Genomic DNA, 24,036 nt, shown 5'->3' with positions numbered 1-24,036 from the left:
TATCTATCAGACAATTGAAATTCTATTAGAAGCCAATCTTGCACAATTTCAGCCTTGACAAACCAGCTGATGATCACTCTCTCTGGAACGGCTGCCCAAGCGTCCTTCACCCACTGACACACGGTTGTATACGATGCACGCCTCATTCTTCCAGTGTTGGTAAAGCTTTTCTCACCATTCGTCATCCAGTCCTCCCAGATTTTGTGGATCTCTGTCTTAAAACATTTGGTGACGGAAATGTCTAGGGGCTGTAATATTTTCGTCAGGCCACCAGGAATAACTGCGGGAATGGTCCCTGTTTACTTTATTCTGTCCTTGGTGACGTCGCTGATGTGAGCTCTCATCGAATCGAGGACAAGCAGGCTCTTGGTTTGTTGGAAAAAAAAACCTGGTTGTTTAACGTAGCAGGAAGTCAGCCACAGGTCCATAACATTGTTGTCCATCCACCCCTTCTCGTTCTGGTGATCCACAATACCAGAAGGCATCTTTTCTTTAATAGTGGTTTTCCGCTTAAAGACAACCATGGGTGGAAATTTTTTGCCGGTAGCAGTACAGCTGAGGACTACGGTGAAGGATGATTTCTTGTGGCCGGTGGTCCGGATGGTGATGGACTTTGCTTCCTGGTTGTCGATGGTCTGTTTCATCAGGATGTCAAATGTCAGGGGAACTTCATCCATGTTGATGATGTTGTTGCTGCTTAAGTTGTGTCACTGGATCTGCTCCATTACAAACTGCCGGAATGATGCGATTTTCTGGACGTGGTCATCTGGAAGCTGCTGGGCTAGGGTGGTGCCCTGACGTATACATAAAGACTTTTGTTTCATGAAACGGTAGCATCAGGATGCTGTGCCCTTGAAGTGGTTGATCTTCATGGTCTGTGCCAAGTCTATGGCCTTTAGTCTTAACTGGACGGTGCTGACTCCTCTACAGGCGGCTCTCTGCTCCATGACGAATTCCTCGAGATGGTTCTCGAGTTCAGGCCAGTATGCAGTGTGGCCGCGGAAGGCTTTCCTGGTCTTCTTCGTCTGCTGGAGGACATCTTTCTGCTTTTGCCAGGTTCTGATGACCTTCTCGCTGACTCCATAATGTCGTTGTGCTGCCATGTTTCCACCATTTTCCTCAGCATACTGGACTACTTCAAGCTTGAACCCTGCAGTGTAGGACCGGCGCGACTGTACTGGAGGCATTGTGACTTTGATACCCAGTGAACTCATAGCCCCCCTTTTAAACGCTTCGGCGGATCGAAATGTTCTGCTATCAAAACATACTCAATTGTAAAACGTTTTCTGATTGACTGTTTTGTTTTTTTAATCACATGTCTGATTTGTTTTCTAAAGACAATAGATTTGTTTTTACAAGTTTAGTATTCTGATTAAATTATTGGTTAAAAATCTGGGCAAATTATTGGATAAAAATTATTTATACAAAAAAAAATAAAATAATAATAACGTATCGTGAATAAATGAATTTATAACTTCCAAAAACATATAATATTACATGTATATTCAAGATAAGTTCGTTTTATTATAATTAATTAAGTTATAAAATAAAATAGTTAATACTAGCGGTATATTTGGTAAATAAAGATTCTTTAGGAATATACTGGCAACAATTTACTTCACGCATTTTACATTTAAATAAATATCACAAGACATTGAAAAAATATTTAAGCATACTATTTCAATTAATCATTACAAATAAATGGTAAAAAAAGATTACTATTGCGATTTTGAAAACTCTTCTGTATTTTAAATTTTGATATGGCTGTGGTTTTCTTTTTAGTAACCAATTGTGACTTCCAACTTCACAAGATGGACACAGCATGTTGTAAATATACTTCCAGACATTAATTACTAGATGATATACTGGTTATAAGTTTTTTTTTGTGTGCATTGACGGATATTTAATGAAACTTAATATATTGTAAGAAATCAATGGAATAAATATTTAATTCTTTATTGTGTATAATTTTTTTTCTCGGTAAAATAATTTTAAAAAATACGAAACTGGCACAGATTTGCTTTAAAATTGACGTAAATTTTACTGATTTGGGGGCTTGGGACTTGGGCCTTAGATAGGTCGATTCGTTAAATGGATGACCCCAGCGGTTCTGAGAAAAAAAGTATTGTCTTATCTTCCAAAACTTACGGTACACATCATAAGGTTTAATAATAATGTGATAGCCAAGCCATCTGGTAGACCTTAATACTGTATCAATTATTTAACTTTGACATCAAAAGATATTGGAAATTAAGGGAAATAAAGTAATATTCTAAATTTACATTTTGTATGACCCCTAACCCTTTAGTTAGTGGCTATAGTAACCAAGATATACCTCTGACCAGTTTTCATAAATTTTGGCCACACAGTCAAAAATATTTTGCATATGTTACCCATATCGAAAATGAATATGAAAATAATACAAGAAAAAAATACTAAAATAATACCAAAAAAGTATTTTTTTAATGACCAAATTTGGAACCCTCTAAATCTTGGTTCCAATTTAGGTAAAAAATAATAGACTTTTTAAAAGCCAAACACAGAAAAATATATTTTTAATATACTTTATTTTTTTGAAATAATACAGAAATGGTACACATGACCTGTAAAAACGTATTGTTTTTGTATTTTTGTATTATTTCTCTATTTTCCTCTCCAAAGTATAAAAATAATACGGTCCATAGAAAAGTATGGAAAAAATACAGAATGTATTAATTTTGTATTAGCATATTATTTTTATATTTTTTCACCTTTAAGAACTAAAATACAAAAAGAATAAAGAATATATTAATTTTGTATCACATATTATTTTTGTATTTTTTCATCTGGAACAATTAAAAGTACAAAAAAGATATAAAATATTAAAATAATACAGTACATAAAAAGTATGAAAAAAAAATATAGAATGTATTGTTTTTGTATTAATATGTATTGTTTTTGTATTTTTATCAGCATGAAGGATTGTATTTCAAAAATACGAAAAAAAGTACAAAAATGATAGACAAAAAATACATTGAAATGCATAAAATAATACAACAGAGTTTTAATACTACGAAAATGATCATGGGCAAAAATTGTCTTTGAAGAAAAGGGGTTGGAGATCGAGGTTCTAAAAAGCATCTATTGATTGTTATTCAAAAATCTTTTATTTATTTGAAATATTTGTTAAATAACACTTTTAGTAACTAGATTACCTTTAATGTACAAATAGCTAATTAAAAAGTAATTAATGTGGCCAGACTACTGATTCAGCTACCAATTGTGCAATAGTCTTGATCTTTCTTTTTACATATAATCTGCTCTTCAATAGTCTTGATCTTTTTCACAAGTTTAACTAATCCTATTCTCTTTGAACTTTTACCAAATGTTTTGATCTTCTCTCTGATTTGCTGTTTTTTTTTTGTATGGAAATTAGGTAGAGTAGTGTTTACTTTGTTGCAGAAGTACATCTTCAAATCACACAACCTGTCTTCTCATCTGACTTCATCACTGTGTAATATAGAACAGAATGATATAAAATTTAATGAGCCATTACCTTAACAAAATACACATTTTTACATCCAAAAAAATTTTCTATAGATTTTGGTTAGCTCACACACCTGCAATACTTTCTTGAGAGGGATCTTCTTCCTCCATGACTAATGAGCTTTTCTTCAACTGTTCTGCTGACTAAAATTAATAATAATTATAAATTGAAATTCCAAATAGATCCAGCTGAGTTCACCAAATTCCATACAATTGTACCATTGAAATTACTTTTCTTAAATTTGGGGTTTCTCAGGGGACAACCATTTGATTTGGCAATCTGGAGAAGAAAAAAAAAGGGGGGGGCTGATTTATAAAATATTTTTTAAAAAATATTAATAATAATAAACAATCTGTCCTTGAAAATGTTGAAAGAGTAAACAAAATGTGTCCCCGAATGTTGTTTAAATAAACCGACCCCCCCCCCCCTCCCCCCCCCCCCTTGAAAAATTTGAGTTTATACAAATTACAGAATTGTTTTTTAAAGGAAAATAAAGAAATCGTTTCTGGTAAACTTGAAAAGGAATAAATTAGATCTATGAAGTTGAAGGCTTGAAAATTACCCCCATCTTCCCCCACTTCCTCCCCCAATCGGAATTAATCACAAAAACCCTTGTTCCCCACATGGCCAATAACCGTACTATTTTATCTTTCTACAATACTACAAAATCTGTATAAAGGCATTCTTTGTTTCTCTATCTTTATACTAAGTTATTATTTAAAAAACTGAAACTTTAATGTGCTAAAATATGTATAATCTTACCGCAGTTGGCTGTTTACACTAGAAAAGCCTGGACATGATGCCTAAAAAATGTCAGTCTCCTTATGTATTCCCTTTTCTTGGTTCATAAATATGATCCTGGTTATCATGATTATGCTGAACTTCTGTTTTTCAATCTATTTTACTCGCAAGCAAATTAATGCTTAGATATAGTTTATTCAAAATCACCTCTAGCTTTCTCAACACGTCCCAGGAAGAATTTTCAAAATGGCGTGGGTGAAATATTGTTGACCAATCAGAGAACAGTACAGAAGAGTTTTAAAATCTGACCAATCATATTGTGTCATATATACGAAAATTACCGATGTTGAGATCGGAACAGTTAGAGAAAACATATTTACACATTTTTTTAAATATCTTGAATCAATTGAACAAACCTAAAATTATGCTAGAGAAATACCATGTTCAATTTAATCATCAGAATCATTCTTTTATTCCTTATGAAATTTACCGAGTACTAAACATCGTTATTTCCAGTCATCATTTCTGCTGAGAGCAGCCATTTTTATATTTAAGTTGACCTGTGAAGTAGACCATAAAGTTCAAATATTATAAATGATCAAAACGAGCAGAAATTAAGGTACATAAGATATAGCCTTTTTGACAGACAACTAAACTCATACGTACGGTACCAGAGAATGAAATAATGTTTAACAACTATCCTTTACACCAATTTCACAACATTTCATGAAATTCTTTTGTAATAATTTCTTAATTTTTTTTTAGTTCTATTCCATGAAATTATATAATTAACTGAATTAAAAATAATGTATACTAATTAAGTTGTATAGTCAAGAAAACATCGTAGGTAGAGTAATTAGTGGAACTCTCCATGGTTTTTTTCCCCCAATGTGTTTACACGTGTAAATCATGTCATTTCTATGAGTAGTATAATATGTAATTGTCTATAATGTTAACCTGCAGGTGGCCACCTGTGCTGCAGGCGATAGTTGTAAACACTCGGTTGTAAACACGCTGTAAAATTTTCAACACTAGAAAGTCTGAAACTTTAAAATTTACGGCGTGTTTACAAACTTGTATCATGTACAGCACATGTGCCCTCTTTGACGTTTTTATCCCTTTCCAAATGACAATGTCACACCTAGTTAAGACATGTTAAAAAATGAAGAAATATGAAATTGTTTAGAAAACAAATTTAAACTACAAAAGTTTTCTGTTCTAAATAGCAATTAAATGTAAATAGTATAAAAGCAACCTTTTATAGCCAAGTAGTGGTCTTTATTAATAAAATTTGAGAAAAAATATTTATTCCAATAGAAATATTGCAAGGAAATTCTGCAAATTTTCCTTAAAGTTCAAAGAAATACAAATTTCAGTAGAAGAAAATATGGAGTCCAAATTAAATACAAAAAAAAAAATACATACTACAGTCAAACTTGTCATAGCGGTCACCTTTATCCAGCAGTCACCTGTCCTATGCGGTCATTTTATTTCCTCCCAACGAATTTTCCTATATAATGTAACTCTATTAAGCGGTCACCTGCGTAACGCGGTCAGCAGTCATCAAATTTCATGTAAAATCGCTGTTTTACCTCGTATGTAGCGGCCATTTTGTCCAAGCACGTGTAAGATCTAAAATCAGGTGACTCCCAATTTTTGTCACTAATGTAAATAATTGGTCTTGATAGCGAGATCATGGAAAAAAAAATTGGCCTTATTAAAATCATTTAATGTATTGGATAATTTTTTTTTATTTTTTGACAAAACTAAACAAGGGAGCTAGTGACCGAAAAGGTTATCAGGAAAACGGACTTACGAGAATCTTATTGAATATTGGAATCTGGTTTAAAAAATTCCGAGTGATACACAACGCATCCTCAGTATTAATGAATACAATAATTAGGAAACTACAATAATTAGGTGTTTCCTAATTATTAGTTCACATTTGGCATGCCCAACTCCGATAGGTGTAATTGTGTAAATGCATGACAGGCCATTTTTAACACATAGGAAACATATTATTTGTAGAAACCCTAATTAAATGTTTTGTATAGTCAATGTGTCCTGATTATCTCGTGATTTTCAACTAGGTAAGACAACGGTAAGGATTAGTCACGCTTTGCTCACAACACCTGTGAATTTGATATCAATTTGTATAATGCACTGCTTTGATAAACTGAGAATATTATGATTGTATGTATATTACGCTACCTATTTATGTGTGATTAGACATACAAGTATCAGGACTAACTAAACTTTTTTTTTAGAGGCAGTTTAGATTAAAATAAAAACATTATATTTATTCCTGGCACAACATGATAATGTAATCTTATAATAAAAGAAAGTTTTGTTGTTGTTTGGAGGGAGGATAATGCAATGCCCTATTAGACTCGATATATTTTTTGTTGGAGTCATCAAATTTATCTTGAACTTTATCTTGAGACTATTTAGATTTAAAAAAAAACTGAGACCATTGATGTCCAAAACACATCTTTCTTTAATAATATTCTATGATGTAGTATTTTAAAACACAGAACTTGCATAAATTGGAAAAGAATTTTTCTTGAAAAAAGATGAACCTCTTTACAAAGGTCACCTCTCTATAAAGGTCACTTTTAATGGTTCCCATAGGTGACTTCTTAATACAGGTTTGACTATAACTGTATAGTATTTTTTGAAAAATTATTAAGTCCAAATTTAATACAAAAATAATACAGACTAACTGGATGTAATTTTCTGAAAAAAAACTAAGTTCACAACAATGTACTGAAAATAATCTAAGTCCCAAAAAATACAAAAATAATACCCTGTAAAAAATCAAAGTCAGATTTTAATACAAAAATAAGCTACCTATTTTTTTGTGATACAAAATATTAAAAGTATACTTTTATGTATTAATTTTTGATATGGGTTACCCTGCATTTCTTTTTCTTTTTAGTATATAAGCCCGTAACATTGACCAAACTTGCATGGATGATACATCTAAGGATGCACACTACAAGGTTTGCTTCATATGCTGAATTTTACCTACATTTCCAGAAGAGTGAGCAGGTTAAAGTTTTTGGAGCAGTTACTTTTTAAAGTGTTTTTAAAGTGGCTATAATCCCTATGCTAACCAACTTTGCACTGAAGATACATTTATTGATATACACTACCAGGGTTGCTTTGAGATTTGACCTACATTTTCCAGATGAGTTGACAGGTTAATGTTCTTGGAGCAGGTCTATGACCAAAGAACTATAAGGCCTACCTGAACCAAACTTGCATGGATGTTGCATCAAAAAATGCACACTACCAGAGTTGCTTCAGATGCTGGATTTGATCTAGATTTTCCTGATGGGTGACCAGGTTAAAGTTTTCGGAGCAGGTCCAAGACAAACAAATTATAAGGCCTATCTGAACCAAACTTGCATGGACAATGCATCAATGGATGAACACTCTCAAACTTGCTTCAGATGCTTGATTTGACTTACATTTTCTGAATGAGAAGGGATGCACACTTCTAAATTATTAGTTTAGTTTGGGACTTTGCCATACTTAAATACAACATTCATTGAAGTGAGCTCTGTAATCTCTGATTATGTTTTTCTCTCAAAATCATAGAAATGTAGAATTTTCATCATCTTCGTGATGTCATCTCTAACATATGACATCACAGAGAATGAAAATAGGTAATGCTTTGAAGTCTGCGGACATTCTGCATGTTTAGAAGATGCAATGACCTCCGGGTATATGCGAGATCTGATACAGCGAGGTACTGCTTACAATGAGATAAATTTTGAGTCCCAAATTAATTCTTGTATATTTCTTTTATGAAAATGCCATAATAACGAGATCGCTTACAAGATTCTGTTTATAACAAGGTCAAAATCTGTCCTGGTTAGTAGAAAGAGCTATCAGATATAGCAAGGTACTCATGTTGCACATAATTGCACCTGCTAGCCCCAGGTAAATAACGGTAATTATCACAAGTATCTGTACACAACTCTACACCGTGACAATTAAATAAAGGTGTTTAGAAGTAATAGCAAGTTGTTTTTCTGGCTATGTTAACTTCAGTATGGCTTCCAAGAAGGGAAAGGTAATTTCATACGAAACAAAAGAAGTAATAAGTGAAGTTTGAAAACATTCAAGTAAAATTACTAAGGACTGTGGATAAGAATTGAACACGTTTAGGAAATTTTTAGAAACCAATTAAAACTTTACATTGCCTCGGAGATTCGGCCTGGTAATTTCAATGTAGAAAATGGGTGCATTCACAATTCTTCCATTGATTGATATTGGTGGTGCAATTTACCACTGGCAAAACATTAGTACCAATGCATGTTTACCATTGGTAACTTTTATTGGTTACCAATTCTGCAGGCCCACCACATTCGTGGCAGAATTACCAATGCAGATTTTTCGTTTATTGGAGTCACTGACAAGATGGCTACCAGGACTGTTCCTCAAATGATACCACTGCATATGAATTTAAAAACTATTTAAGGGAGAATATAGTGTAATATCTATATATTATTGCACATTTGATACAAATGAACACTTTTTTGGTAAAAGAATATCACCTGAAGACAAGTGTTCATACAGAGTTATGTCCATAAGAATAATTTCATTTTTTTTAGCAGTGCAACAAACAGACTTTTTATAATTTGTTATTTCTGAAAAATGGTGAAAAACTAAACATTTGCAGTTGGTAACCATTGATTAGCACTGGTGACCATTAGTAAACAAGTGGTACCATTAGTCACCTTTGGCAACCGTTGGTAAAACCTTTGGCCGTTTTTTCATTGGTTTACCAATATGCCGTTCACAGCTTTAAGGCAACCAATTGTACCATTGCTTAACATTGGTGCCAAAGACACCCAATGGCAGAATCGATATTTGTACCAATGGAAAAATTGTGAACGCACCCAATGTGTTGTGTTCAAATATACTTGACTTGGCAGAGTTAGTGAACTTGCTTGGTCAGCATGTGGAGCTAAAATTAGCAATACTGATTGATAATTGTTCAGTATTGATTCTTAAGTGATTTCAACAGAAACAAAATGAAATAAAATTTTAAAAGAAAAGTGTGAGTAAAAAAATGGAACAAGTTGGTGAAATTGAAACAAGATTGTGATGATGTCAAAGCATTGAGAAATTCCTGCAAAATATTTTTTCACAAGATGAGGAAGCGGTACGAAAAAAAAAAACTTTTTTCAAAATGTATATTAAAATGGACAATGCTGATTCTACTTTACAAAATTCAGGACTGCAGTGTATTTGAGCTTGATCATAATTGCTCAGTGTGATGATTTTCTTAGTTACAAGGACTTGTAGCGAACCTGCAATGTCTTTCATTTTTTGTCATCCTTAAATATGTTTACGTGCACTAGTTCAATTGTGCATAATTTTTTAAAGAAATTAATTTATTCTGTTCTCAAACAGTGTCTTTAAATACACCTCTTTATTTCCATGTTATATGAACATTATTTCAAAATCATGGGAACTTGCTCAATGATACATGTACTGGTAAGTCTTAAATAACTGATCAACTCTCAGCTTGTAAAATGCAGACATCGGATATTACAAATATCAGTTATAACCAGATCTAAACCAATGTCCCCAGCATCTTGTTATACCTGGAGTCCACTGTAATTATTAAAGACATCATCAAAATTTGATTTTCGGGGTAGATATTGGTCATTATAGAATATCATCTTTTACATGTTAGAAGAGCATTGAAGGTTTTGTTGTTAGCTCCTCTGAGCCAAAGGCTCAAAGAGCTAATGCTATGGCCATTTATGTTGTGTGTGTCAACTTTTTGGAATAAGTGCCATATCTCAAGAACCCCTTGATCACTTTTTGTCAGATTTGTCACAGAGTATTCTTTGCCCAAGGACTCTCTTTTGTACTAAAAATAGGGATGTGACTCTAAAACAAGGGGAGATAATTAGGGAAATAAAAACAAAAGTACTGGTAGTAGTTTCTAAAAAATCTTCTCAAGAACCACCATGCAGATTATCACCAATCTTACACAAGAATGAGGAAATGTTTTAGATTTAATTTGTTTAAGACATCACCCTGGAGCAATTGATGTGGTCTCAAGGTAAGTTCAAAGTTGACCAAAAATAATATTTTGTTAAAACTTCGATATTTTGCCCACTATAAGGTCTAAGATCATCAATTCTTGTCAGTTGATGCATCTTAGAACCTCATATCATGTTGACTCAAAATTGGGTCACAGCAACCTAAACAAGTGAGTTAAGGCTAGGTATAGACATTTCTATGCAAATGAACTAATTAAAATGCCTAAGGACAATATCCATTGTACAGAAAATGTTAAAAACTTATTGTCTAGTACATACTTGGTACCCACAACACAATATAGCCAGTACACATTATGACGTCATATTATGACATCATTGTTCTTTACTGCACAGGATTATAGACGATATCAACAAAAATGCTTCGGCGCAAGGGCATGCTCTATTTTTTTTAACAGAAACAGGGTATATTTAGAAGCAAAATCTTCCAAAGAGTGTTGGTATTGCTGCACAAATTTCAACAGCTCAGTTGTTTAATTACTATTTATAAAGTTTTAAGTTGAATCAGGGTAAAAATGTACAGTCCGTTATAAGTTTCCTCAAATTCTGATCAAATGACAAAATGGCTAGGATTTGTGCAGCAGTTTTATTAATCTATAGAATATTCTTTTTAGCATTATACAATTTTTATGTAAAATTAAATAGGATAATCCCATGCGCCGAAGCTATTTTGTTGATGTGTTTTATTACTTCCATTAGGTAAGAACAATGATGTCATAGTATGACGTCATAATGTGCACTGGCTATAACATATCGCAGGTACTAAGTATGTAAGAAAATAAATCAAAACTTCTCTGAATAATAAATATACATCTTTTGCATTTCTATTAGCTCATTTGCATAGAAATGACTATACCTAGCCTTAACCCACATGCGTACTTTTTGAATTTTGAAGGTATTTACTTTCAATTTGATTTTGACACTTTGAAGGACATGATGATCAAAACTTGTCAGTTTTATGCATCATGGGGCCTTAAAATGTGTCAATCAAAAAGTTGGTCACCATGACCTACTTTCTTAATTTTATGGCTAATCATTTTCAAAACATTTAAGGTCAATATTTCAGATACTGAGAGGTTTAGAGTCATCAAACCTTGTAAGTTGATGCCTTTGGGCCTTAAAACTTATTATACCCCACACAACAAGTTGCGGGGGGTATAATGTTTTTGACCCGTCCATTAGTCAGTCAATCCGTCAGTCCTGTTTTTTTGTCAGCGCAACCCTTACAGAAATTTCTGATAAGTGACTTATAAGTGATTTATTCTTTAACTTATAAGTTGTTTATACTGGACTTATACTTCACTGATACATTTAACTTATAAGTGACTGATTAGTGACTCATTAGGATTTTATATGCAAATGAGGTGCTTGACTTATAAGTGACTTATAAGCCAAGTATTAGCCACTTTTGCTCTATGCAAGTATAGTCACTTATAAGTCAAGTATTAGCCCTTTATACTTTATCAAGTATGAGTCACTTATAAGTGAAGTACAGCACTGCCTCTAAGATCTTAATTTAGAACAGAGCTTCAAATCATGCAGGGGTTGCATGATGTTCAAAGTTTTTTTTTTTGTTTTTTGTTTTTTTTTTACATATATACATATGCATCTTCACCTAAGATGAAATAATTAAGTTAACATTTTATGAAAAAAAATTCCCTCTCATATGACATTCTTTGATGATGCAAATTAGTTCACAAACAAAAATGTTGGACAAAAAGAAATCAATTAAGATTTAATGACCTTGAGGTTTCTTCAAATTTATGAAATCTGAAAGCAATTGAGTCAATTGGTTCAAAATTTCAGGCAAAGGAAGTTAAAATAAAAAGATGATGTGAATAGAACCTACTTGTTGAACCTGATGTGAAGGCATACTCAAAATAAATTTGAAATCTCCAACAACATCCTTTCATAGAGACTAACTTAGTTTCAAATTCTTGTTGTTTCTCTCTTCAGAGACAAAGTTTCTGATTGGTTAGCTTGAATACCCACAATGCTACTCAAGAGAGGTCTAGTACAGTGTAAAAATTCTAAGTCCACACTTATTCTGGCTAATGCCACACTGATCTTCACTTATCAGTGAAGTATATGTGAAATATTCACTAATATATGTGGCTAATCTTCCCTTATAAGTGAAGTATTAGCAAAATCTGTTCCTCTCTTATACTTACTTTGACTTATAGTACACTTATAAGTAAATTTCAAAACTTATAGGTGACTTATAAGTGGCTTATAAGTGAAGTATAAAACACTTATAAGTTTCTATTGGTTTTTTCTGTAAGGGAACTCCTCTTAAACTGCCGCACAGAATTTGGTCAAACTTTGCAAATATTTAGTACACAGTGTGTAGATGTGCATATTACCAGTAAATTCCAATTCCGTTATTTTTCTGGGAATTTTGGCACTTTTCAACTTAGATTTTTGGCCATATCTTGAATATAGAGATGAACAGTTTGTCAGCGCAACTCCTCTTAAACCGCTGCACAGAATTTGGTCAAACTTTGCAGATATTTAGTGCACATTGTGTAGATGTGCTTATTACAGTCCCTGAAACGTTCTACTTTCCCATTTTTCCGTTCGCTCACTGTTCGTTCACCGTTCGTTCAGCGTGCGTTCACCGTTCGTTCACCGTGCGTTCACCGTTCGCTCTCCGTTCACAGTTTTGCGTTCACCGTTCACCATGCGCTCGCGTTCACCGTTCACAAAGCGTTCAGCGTTCGCTCTTCGTTCCGTTCACTTTGCGTTCACCTTGCGTTCAGCGTTCACCTATCGTTCAGTTTTCATTGTCATTCGGAACTCCGAAATGAAAGGACTTATGTTTTTGTAGGTTAGGAGTTACAGGTTTTTTAATTTAATAACTTACATATCGTGTTTGAAGAATAATTATTTCATGGGGGGAAATATCTACGATATATATTTTTATTATTCTAACTTAGCTGTTAGGTTATTTATTAAATTACTCTGGAAAATAAATGTTGTTATAAGCACATTCTGTACCTATGTAGAACGATGCTGAAATATTAAATTTAACTAAGGGCAATGTGCAAATACTTCAAGCACTGCAGCATTTTGTTGTTTTGTTAAAGATGACAAACCGATAATGGAGATATAATTATCCAAGTCAAATAATTACGCAGCAAAATTACGAAAATATTTATTTATAACACGTTTTTTTTTTCAATTACTACAGAAAATATGATAGAACTAGTTCTGAGAGTTATACATAGTACTGCGGATATCGTATTAATTTATTATCTTTGGAGCGAATTAAATTGATGGTGTGGTTAACGGAAATACAGAATTTTCTCTATTATAATATGTAAAGTCTATAGTTATATAGAAAAAAAATCTTTCTTCACCGTAACTTTATATGTTTGCCATTCGATATGATTAATACCCCCCCCCTTTTCCCCCTAAATCGGTTACTTAGTCAGTATTGTATTTCCAGAATATTTTAATTAACATTTAAAAAAAAAGTTAGGGTCTTTTTTAGAACAAAAATTTCAGTCTCAAAACAAACAGGCATCTACAAAAAGTCACAAAACAATAGTAGTTCAAAATGTACACGTGTTGGCGGTGGTATTTGGAATAGGCAGAGAGTACGTTTCAAATTCAAGTGTTAATGCCCTATGTATTTTATTCAATTATTATTCAAATGTTGGAATCAAACCTAGAAATGATAAAAATAAATGTAAGAGTTATAACTTGTTGGAAATACTCGCACTTCGTCTTCGATGTGACGAAACTTTCACACCTGCACAGTGTCGAATGATTCTGATTGACAGGGCAAGCACGTGGACTTCGTGTGAACTTGAAGCAGGAAAATAAAAAACGAGTATGACTGTCAAACAAATGGATTTGATTTGTCGATTAAAAAAAAAGTTACTTTCACTGTCTGATATACTTAGAACAAAATTTCAGAGTTTTTGTTTGATATAGGTACAAACATGTAGTGAAGCCTGAAATGGGAAGGGGGGGGGGGCTAAAACGGAATCTCTCTCTCTCATTTGTCTGTTTAATAAAAACTAAAACAGCATATTACTTGAATATCAAGTTCTGAAAATTGAATTTATAACAAATAATATGAATATGTATCTTTATATTATCTTGTCCGAGTATAATCACGGCCATCTACAGATAAATGTAGAAGTCTGCTCAGTAAACATGGCCGTAGGAACCGGGGGGGGGGGGGGCGTGCCCCCTCCCTCCCCAATAATTTTGCCGATATATAGATTACTATAGTAAACAAAGATACTATATGCTTGTGCCCCCGCAATAAAAAGTCTGATGACCTTTTTTTTTTTTTTTTTTTTTTTTTTGCTTGTCATCAGGAAATTTTTGGTACACTTGTAATGCCCCCTCAACTATCAACTGAAAATGTATGGCTGTGCCCCCCCCCCCCCCAACCGAATTTGCTTCCTACGGGCCTGATAAATCATCATGTAAAATAGAAATGACACATATTATTGTATTAAAAATTTAAAATACAAGCGTATAAATGCAAAACGTCCACTGACCTTTGTAATTATTTTTTTTTCATTACTTTACACGAAATCGCCTTAACACGGAGATATATGAATGGATGTTACAACCACTTAAATTCATTCTATAAGTCAGAAGTTTCCTCTGATTTGTTATCAAATAAGAATAAACATTTTTATTTTCCAACTAAAAAAAACATCTCTTATACTCCAGCGTTCGGCAACAATTGCAATGTTTTAATGCGATAAAAATCGTGTGATTAAAAACTTAATGTGCATGCATCGTCTTTCTCAGGACAATTTTGGAGAATTTATTTTATTGACTTATTTATTCATTCATTTATTGGTTTACTTATTTATTATTGATTTATTTATTTATTTTGTTTGTTTGCACCTGACATTATAAAACAATAAAATAGTTTCAATGCAAGGAAAAGATCAGAGGCATTCCGAATATATCGTTCATCTTGCGTTCACCGTTCGTTCACCGTTCACTTTGCGTTCGCGTTTGCGCTCCGTTCGCGTTCTGCGTTCGCTCACCGTTCACCGTTCACACATCGTTCACCAAGTTGCGTTCAGCGTTCACACATCGTTCACTCACCGTTCGCTCTGCGTTCGTTCAGCGTTCGTTCACCGTTCGTTCACCGTTCGCTCACCGTTCAAGTGGGAAAGTAGAACGTTTCAGGGACTGTACCAGGAAATTCCGATTCCTTTATTTTTCTGGGATTTCGGCACTTTTCAACTTGGATTTTTGGCCATATCTTGAATATAGAGATGAACAGTTTGTCAGCGCAACTCCTCTAAAACCGCTGCACAGATTTTGGTCAAATTTTGCAGATATTTAGTGCACATTGTGTAGATGTGCTTATTACCAGGAAATTCCGATTCCTTTATTTTTCTGGGATTTCGGCACTTTTCAACTTGGATTTTTGGCCATATCTTGAATATAGAGATGAACAGTTTGTCAGCGCAACTCCTCTTAAACCGCTGCACAGAATTTGGTCAGACTTTGCAGGTATTTAGTACACAGTGTGTAGATGTGTATATTACCAGGAAATTCCGATTCCTTTATTTTTTTGGAATTTTGGCACTCTTCAACTTAGATTTTTGGCCATATCTTGAATACAGAGATGAACAGTTTGTCAGCGCAACTCCTCTTAAACTGCTGCACAGAATTTGGTCAAACTTTGCAGATTTTTAGTGCACAGTGTGTAGATGTGCATATTACCAGGAAATTCCATTTCCATTATTTTTGCCCTAAGAGTTTTGCCTATTATTGAAGAAACTTTCCAGCTAGGTAATTAGGAAATCCACTGGAATTAGCTTTTGTAATGAAATTTTATGTGAAATGTTTTATGACCTTAAAAGATCCCTATTGATTTTGAGATCAAAATATTAATGATTTAACACACACACACACACACACACACACAAAATCTTGGATAGTTCTCAACCCAATCCCCCCCCTCCCCTCAAATTGGTGCTTTGCCTTAAATAATTTCATAAGTACAGTATATAAACAAATTCATATGACTACATCATAATTTTGTTTCCATCAATTATTTAAATGTGTAAATTGTCATGTGTTGGACATGGACTTACACTCATTAACAAATCGAAATCACTGAGGAATTTAAATAACAGTTTGTCAGCATAACTCCTGCATTGAATTTCCTGAAACTTTGTAAGTATTTCAGACATGATGTATAGATTTGTATTTTACCAGGAAATTTTGATTCCATTATTTATCTAGAAACTTCAGCCCAGTTAAATTTGTAACATACAAAGATTTGAATGTCCTTATATGCAAGAAGTTTTGATGTGATGATTTTTTGCATTTAATGCCCCTTTTTGAATTATACTGTGTATTTAAAATGCACTGTGCCATTCTTTACATGTTGCATTGTTGAGTTTTGGGGGAGCGTGGGATATGTTACTTTCTTTCTTTCATTTATCAAGAAATAGGTCACAGTGACCTACTTTTTGAATTTTCAAGCATTCATTTTCAAATTGTTTTAGAGGCATATTTTGAACACTTTGAAGCCTCTGATTATCAAACCTTGTCAGCTGATGCCTCTTAAGGCCTCAAAGTATTTCAACCAAAAAGTAAGTCACAGTGACCTACTTTGGAATTTTAAGGCTATGTTTAAATATTTCAAGTACTATTTGGCATAGAACCATCAAATTTTGCCAGTTTATGCATTTTGAGTTCTTGAAATTTGTCAACTGAAAAGTAGGTCACCATGACCTACTTTCAGGATTTTATGGCTGTATTTTTTTTTCAGATAATTTGGCTCAGAATCATCAAACTTTGTCACTTGATATACATGTATCTTAGGTCCTCGGAGTATGTCAACTGACAAGTAGGTCACAATGACCTTCTTTCTGATTTCATGTCTATGATTTAATATTTCAGATACTAATTAGCTTAGAATCAACAAACTTTGTCAGATGATGCATTTTGGGTCCTCAGAATGTGTCAACTTAAAAATAGGTCATGTTTACCTACTTTAGGAATTTCAAGGCAATATTTAAATATTTCATACAATAAGTGCATAGAATGATCAAACTTTGTCAGTTGATGCATTTTGGGGTCTCCAAGTATGTTTCTAAAAAGTAGATCACTTCGAGCTACTTTTTTGAATTTCATGGCTATATCTGAATATTTAAGATATATTGGATAAGAGTCATCAAAATTTGTCGGTGCATTTTGGGTTCTCAGAGTGCTTTAACCAAAATGTAGGTCACTATGACCTATTTTTGGAATACTTTTGGAATTTTAATGCATTTATATAGAATACTAAAAGGCTTTAAATAGAAATGATAGGTTGTACAATTTATCAGAAGAGTGATTCAAGGCCCTTGGGCTTCTTGTTAATGGACACACTTTCATTTAAAAATCTATAAGCCTGCATATTTTGAGCACTACAGTATGTAGGGTACCACTTCTTGGGACCCAGTGGAGTATCAACCCAAAAATTAGGTCATTGTGACATACTTTTTGTCCCCCACCTTCACTGATAATTTGGGTCTGTCTTTCCATCCTTCTTTCAGTCAGTCTGTCCATCTGTCTGTCTGTCATTCTGTGTTACTTTTTTTTCGATATCTCAAAAAAGCCTTAAGATTGTAATGAAATTGATTCTGAGGTCGAAAGATAAAGGTGAAGGTCATAAATTCATACATTATTATGTCTGTATGTAATATTTTCATTTCCCAGATGATATCTCAAACAGCCTTTTGGCTTTTGCAATGCAATTTTGTATCTCAACTTCCTATTGCCTAAGGAAGACTTCTATTGATTTTTACTTCCAAAGGACAAGGTCAAAAATTCATGTACTCGGTGTGTAACACCTTTGTTTCTGGACAATATCTTAAAAATCCTTTGAGATTTTACATTGAAATATTTTGTCACAACTCCCTATTGCCTAAAGAAGACCCTTTCTGATTTTGAGGTCAAAAGGTCAAAGACCAAGGTCAGAAATTTATATATTGCATACATACATTTCAGGAGATAATTTTAATTCTCTGTAAACCTTTGCAATGAAACCTAAGATCATAAATTTTCCTTAACTTAAAAAGACCCTCATTGACTTTAAGACCAAAAGCTGAAAGGTCAAGGTTAATTCTTTTTCTTTCTCCATCTACAAAGTTTTTCACTTCTCTCACCCTCTTCTTCTTTCTTTTAGCAGGGGACACAAGTCTATGAATTAGTTTGTTTTAATTTTATCATTACTCATTCTTAAAACTTTTTGGCTGGAATACTTAAGATCATCAGATCAAACCAGTGATGCATCTAAGGCTCTATAAATGTTAACCTATGATTGGCTTTATCAAAATTAGCTTAACTCTGCCTCAAAAACCATACATCTTGAGAGTACAGTTTAAAAGATCTTAGTAAGACCACTAATGTCCAATGCACATTTTTCTTCAATATGGTATGATGTAGTATTGTAAAACAAACAAATGACATAAATTGGAATAGAATTTTTAGGAAGCTTATTCAGGTAGTGTAGGTTCAAGTTTGCTCATATCATGATCCCTGGGGTAGGATGGGGCCACAAAAAAGAGCAATCAAAGTTTTACATAGGAATATATAGGATAAATCTATAAAAATCTTCTCAAGAACAACAAAGCAATGATTTGTCTTTTTTTGGAGGCACCTTCAGATAGTGTAGATTCAAGTTTGTTCAAATAATGACCCCAGTGGTAGGGTGGGGCCACATTTTGTGTTATGATAAATGGAATATCTGCTGATGAAGAACAGCAGGGCCACAATGAGTCAGGTGAGCATTGGACTCTTGTTTCTTGCTTGCTGTGCAAATTATTAGAAGAGCTTTACTGTGTTCCTAGGCCTCTTGACCTCTTGGTTTTATTCTAACTTGGAATCTTTAAAAAAAATTGTATGTATTTGAGTATATTTAAAATGGATTTCTCGTTTACATTTTCAGAATATTTTTGCTCACATGACAACAGTGAACATGGATATGTATTTTCTTTGTGGTATGCAGAGCTTTAAGGAACTAGCATGCACAATTGACCATATTGAACTTCCTTTGCGAGTCCGGTATCAATTCTGCATGGCTCCAGTATCAGTAAATTCACCATTACTCAGCACAATGTTTGCCAAGGTAAGTACTGTAAATTGAAAATTGAAGGCGTCTGACTTGGATTTTCGTTGCACAATACTTAAGCAGCATAATAAAATTAAGCCTACTTACACTTTTAAAGCAACTATTTTCACATAATTTATCAAATGAAACAATTTTAAGAAATCACAGGTTAAATTATTGAATACTGATTTTTAGCTCACCTGAGCCAAAGGCTCAAGTAAGCTTTTCTGATCAAAGAGTGGCTGGCGGTGTCCATCTGTCATGTGTTTTCTGTAAACTTTCCACATTTTCGATTTCTTTTCAAGAACCACTGGGCCAATTTCAACCAAACTTGCCCCAAAGCATCCATGGGTGAAGGATTTATGCTTGTTCACAGAAAGTGCTATCTTTCAAGGGGAGATAATTAAGAATTCGTAAAATTTTGTGGCATCTTTTAAAAATCTTCTTCTCAAGAACCACTGTGCAAGAAAAGATCAAGTATTCGAGCTCAAATGTCTATTAAACATTACAAAATAGGAGCACAGCAAACACGGACCTCTAAGACATCGGAGGTGGGATCAGATGCCATGGAGGAGTGAGCATCCCCTGCCAACTGGTCACACCCGCCCTGTGCTCCTTGTCATGATCAGGAAATAACAAAAAAATCTGTCGACAATTCAGTGTGTAAATAATGGCCAAACAATTAGTATGATAAAAGTCAGTCAGCATTTGATTTAATGAAAGATTGTATTTGCTCACAAGGTCATAGAACTTACGAAATGATGACTTTAAATGAGACTGCTGATATTCTTGTTTCATCAACTTGTTTGTCAATAACTTACCTCATTTAAATTGTTCATATGTAGAGCATGCTCTGGCATATCGAATCAACTGAGAGATATAAACTCCATATGCAGGTGATAAGGGTATATTGCTGCATAAGTAAGGGAAGTTGATGATTGGAAAGTTAAAGTCATCACATTTATCATAAAGCTTTGTTGTTAGAATATGAAACAGATGTGTCAGACACTGTGGTATCTCAAGCTCACTGGGATATATTGTGTCGACATAAGAATGGAAATAACCATTGTTAATTGACAATATGTCGTCGATATATCTAAATGTCGAGTTGAAGGCTACAGCAAGTGTTTTCTTCTTTTCACGCAAAAAAGATTTTGAACAAATTCTTCTTCATGTGAATACAAAAATAGGTCTGCTAATAACGGGGTGCAATTGGCACCCATGGGAATTCCAATAAATTGTTGGAAGACCTGGTCTCGAAAAACCACATAGATATTGTCAATCAGAAACTCGAGCATCTTTTAATGTCAACTTCATAGTACTTGTGTGTACAATCAGATTGTTTTTTAACAAAGTAATTTTGCAAATGACCAATGACAAGGTAAGTAAATTAACGAGTTCCAATGTTCCAAAAGTTCCTTGGAATTTTTTAGTATCCACATCTGATTTACACCACTTCTCAAATATATTGTTGCACAGTACTCTTGAAGTTTCTCCTTCACTACTGTTAATATCTTAGTGAGGAGTAAAGAAAGAGGCTTGGTAGAACATTTACTGGAACCCGGTATGTATCTTTGAAAGGATTTTTATGAAGTTTCAGAATCCAATATAGATATGGTAATTCAAATTCGTTTTGGTTTCTGGGAATATTAAAAATGTTCAAAACTGACATATGATTTTGAAGAATTTCCTCCTTAAAAAGGGAGCTATGGGTGTAAGTTGGATTACCACTTGTAGAATTAAATCCTAGTTCCTCTAATATACAATTTATATAATGGACCTTACAAACAAAGACAATGTTGTTACCTGCTTTCAGCAGGGACCAGTACGTACTGATCGTGTAGTCTATCTAATTCTTTTTTCACTTCTGAATTATTGAATACAGAAGGACAGATGGTTTTCATACGGCCCCTCAATCGTTTGATGCGAGATTTTAACATATATCTGATACATTTAATCCATTCTGACAAAGTGTCAAGGTTTTTTTTTTTACATGTCTGACCCAATGCCTAGCGTAATCCTCTACAGAATCCATAATATGTATGAAATTACGACGGGTTCCCTATATTTAGGACCTTTTAAAGTTAGTGATCTAAGATCCTCATTATTAACTATATTTACGTCACCAGTAATAACGTGTCCAGAAGGACTATAGTTATAGGGTGAAGAAGAACATGAACACAAAGGAGGATTATGTTTCAGATATTAAATATCAGGGCCTGTAAAGTTTTCTTGTAATTAAAAAGTTTGGAAGCAACAGTCAATGTATATTTGTATGTAGTAACAAATCAAAAGAGACATTGTGTATTAAAGGTTTATTGTAAGATGCCCATGACTATGTTTACATCTCTGTGTATGGTTGAAAAGTCCCATCACATTGTTACACATTCCCAACACTATCGACATTGTCATTGCATCCATAGGGAAAGGTCGTCCCTATTTTCTTAATCCAAAATTCTTCTTGTTGTCTATGGAAAGGTGTACTCACTGATGGACTGTTTGTATGATCATGGTAAATCTTTTCTATAATTCTAACTTTCATTAACAAAATTGAATGATCAGGTAAATTAAAGTGCCTGTAGAGAAGCTGCTGGCCCCTGTTGTTAATTTGAAATCTGTGACCCCATATTCTTTTATGAAGTGAACCCTTGGTTTCACCAACATAAATAACTACACAAAGATTACATTCTGTTCCGTAGACAACATTAGAAGATTTGCAGTTCAGATTTTCCCAAGTTTTGGTTTAGAGGCTCTGTCCAGTAAGACTACTAGTGAAAAAAGTGTTAGTTATCAAAATGTCACAGGTTTTACAGTTTTTCACAGAACATTTTGAAATAGAAGACATGGGATCGGATAAGAAATCTTTAAATATGTATATAAAAACTTTACATTCTTTCAAATTTTTGTATGAACTATCAGTTTTACACCAAAACTGGAATCCGAAGACTGCACATATGACATATGTTTAATATCCCTGAGGATTATCGAGGGGCAGTGGATAAACTCTTTGAGTCTGTGTCCCTTATAGACTCAAAAGACTGACGCCTTTTTAAACTGTGTGCACGTCTGCCAGTATCATATCAAACTTATGTGAAAGCTTCATTACATACTCTAGATTCAAGTTTGTTCATGTAACCTTGGGGGTAGGGCAGGGCCACATGAGGGGGTCGAAGTTTTACACAGGAATATATAGGAAATGCCTTTCAAAATCTCCTCGAGAACAGCAAAGTCATGATTAGTCATGATTCATATGACACTATGAATAATAGTGTCATAGTGAGCACAATGGTAAATCCAAGTTTTCATAGTTATCACTATAGTAAATCAAAGTGTCAAAGTTATCACAATAGAACTAAAGTTTACTTTAATAGTAAAATAATAGTATTTTTTTTTGTAAGGGTCAACACCCGGTACTTATCTATCAATAGAAATCTAAAGGGAGAAACACTGTTCAAGTAGTACCTTACCTAGTCCCTGTCTCTAGATAAGAGAAAATTTAAGTATTGTGTGATTTACCCTCAGACAGAGCAGTCTTAATAATCATTCCAATCGTTAACTCGGGGGTCAATGTTTTACATAAGAATATATAGGAATCATCTTGAAAAGTCTTCTGCTCAAGAACAGCAAAGCCACGATTAGTCATATTATTATGGAAGCATCCTCAGGTACTGTAGATTTAAATGTGTTCAAATTTAGGGTGGGGCCACAATGAATGATCAGAGTTTTACATAGGAAAAAAATCTTTAAAATTCTTCTGCTCATGAACAGCAAAGCCATGATTAGTAAAATTGATATGGAAATATCCTAAGGTAGTGTAAATTTAAGTTTGAAATTCAATTAAAAATTTAGCGGCTTACTGCAAAACCCCTAAAATATATGTAAGCCAAAGTTAGCACCCCGCTAAAAATACCCGCTATATGGTGTCATCCTTTACATTTGTGCCTCTATATAATCAGCTATTTTTTAAACACTTATGTCACCAGGTCTTTTGTAGGATAACAATCTGACACTGGATTCGGCACAAACTATATTTATTCACTGTGCTTAGAACAAAAAACCTACAAAGCGTAAATTAAACACACTCTCACAGCACAATACACACAAGACAAATACTTTACATTTAACATCAGACATTAACAACACATATATGATTGTTTGCTGTCGGGATTAATTAATAAAAGTAAATTATAAAATACATTTATATAATAATTATAATAAAGGTAAACAGAAAGCTTACCAGGAATCCAGTTAAATTAACTCCAAGTAATACTTTAAAGAATACTAATATGTTTCAAATACAGTCTTCTACCGTAAAGGCAAAAAGCGTGGGAGTCGAGAATTGGTGGGTACTGTGCGTATATACTAGGTGCAGAAATTAAAACATGCATATTAATAAGATAAAAACGTCGTTTATTGGTCAGCAGTAAGGTCACATTAGGTCACCTAATCGGAAACAAATAAACAATGTCACATGATCTCCCAATACATTCACACTAGACACATGACACAAACAAATGCAGCAAACACGTTTGATTGGCAATGCGCGCCAATTTTATGTACAAATTAAAACATAACATCTGTGACATTCTCCC

The 24,036-nt window shown here is 33.6% G+C and overlaps 1 protein-coding gene across 1 annotated transcript in view; it reads left to right on the top strand.

The window, feature by feature from the left end:
• LOC133202545 (ATP-dependent RNA helicase SUV3 homolog, mitochondrial-like) overlaps positions 1–24,036 on the top strand; it is a gene marked incomplete at its 5' end in the record, with an annotated part of 108,634 nt that overhangs the window by 40,381 nt on the left and 44,217 nt on the right. Inside the window, one exon of the mRNA XM_061338382.1 lies at positions 19,283–19,462. Within this exon, the coding sequence (XP_061194366.1) occupies positions 19,283–19,462 (180 nt within the window). The remainder of the gene's footprint in view (positions 1–19,282; positions 19,463–24,036) is intronic.

This window comes from Saccostrea echinata, unplaced genomic scaffold (genome assembly GCF_033153115.1).
Source record: "Saccostrea echinata isolate AGI-Se365-2 ecotype Australia unplaced genomic scaffold, CSIRO_AGI_Sech_v1 ptg000047l, whole genome shotgun sequence".
Taxonomy (NCBI): Eukaryota; Metazoa; Mollusca; class Bivalvia; order Ostreida; family Ostreidae; genus Saccostrea; species Saccostrea echinata.
This window is presented reverse-complemented; position numbering and strand designations above follow the sequence as displayed.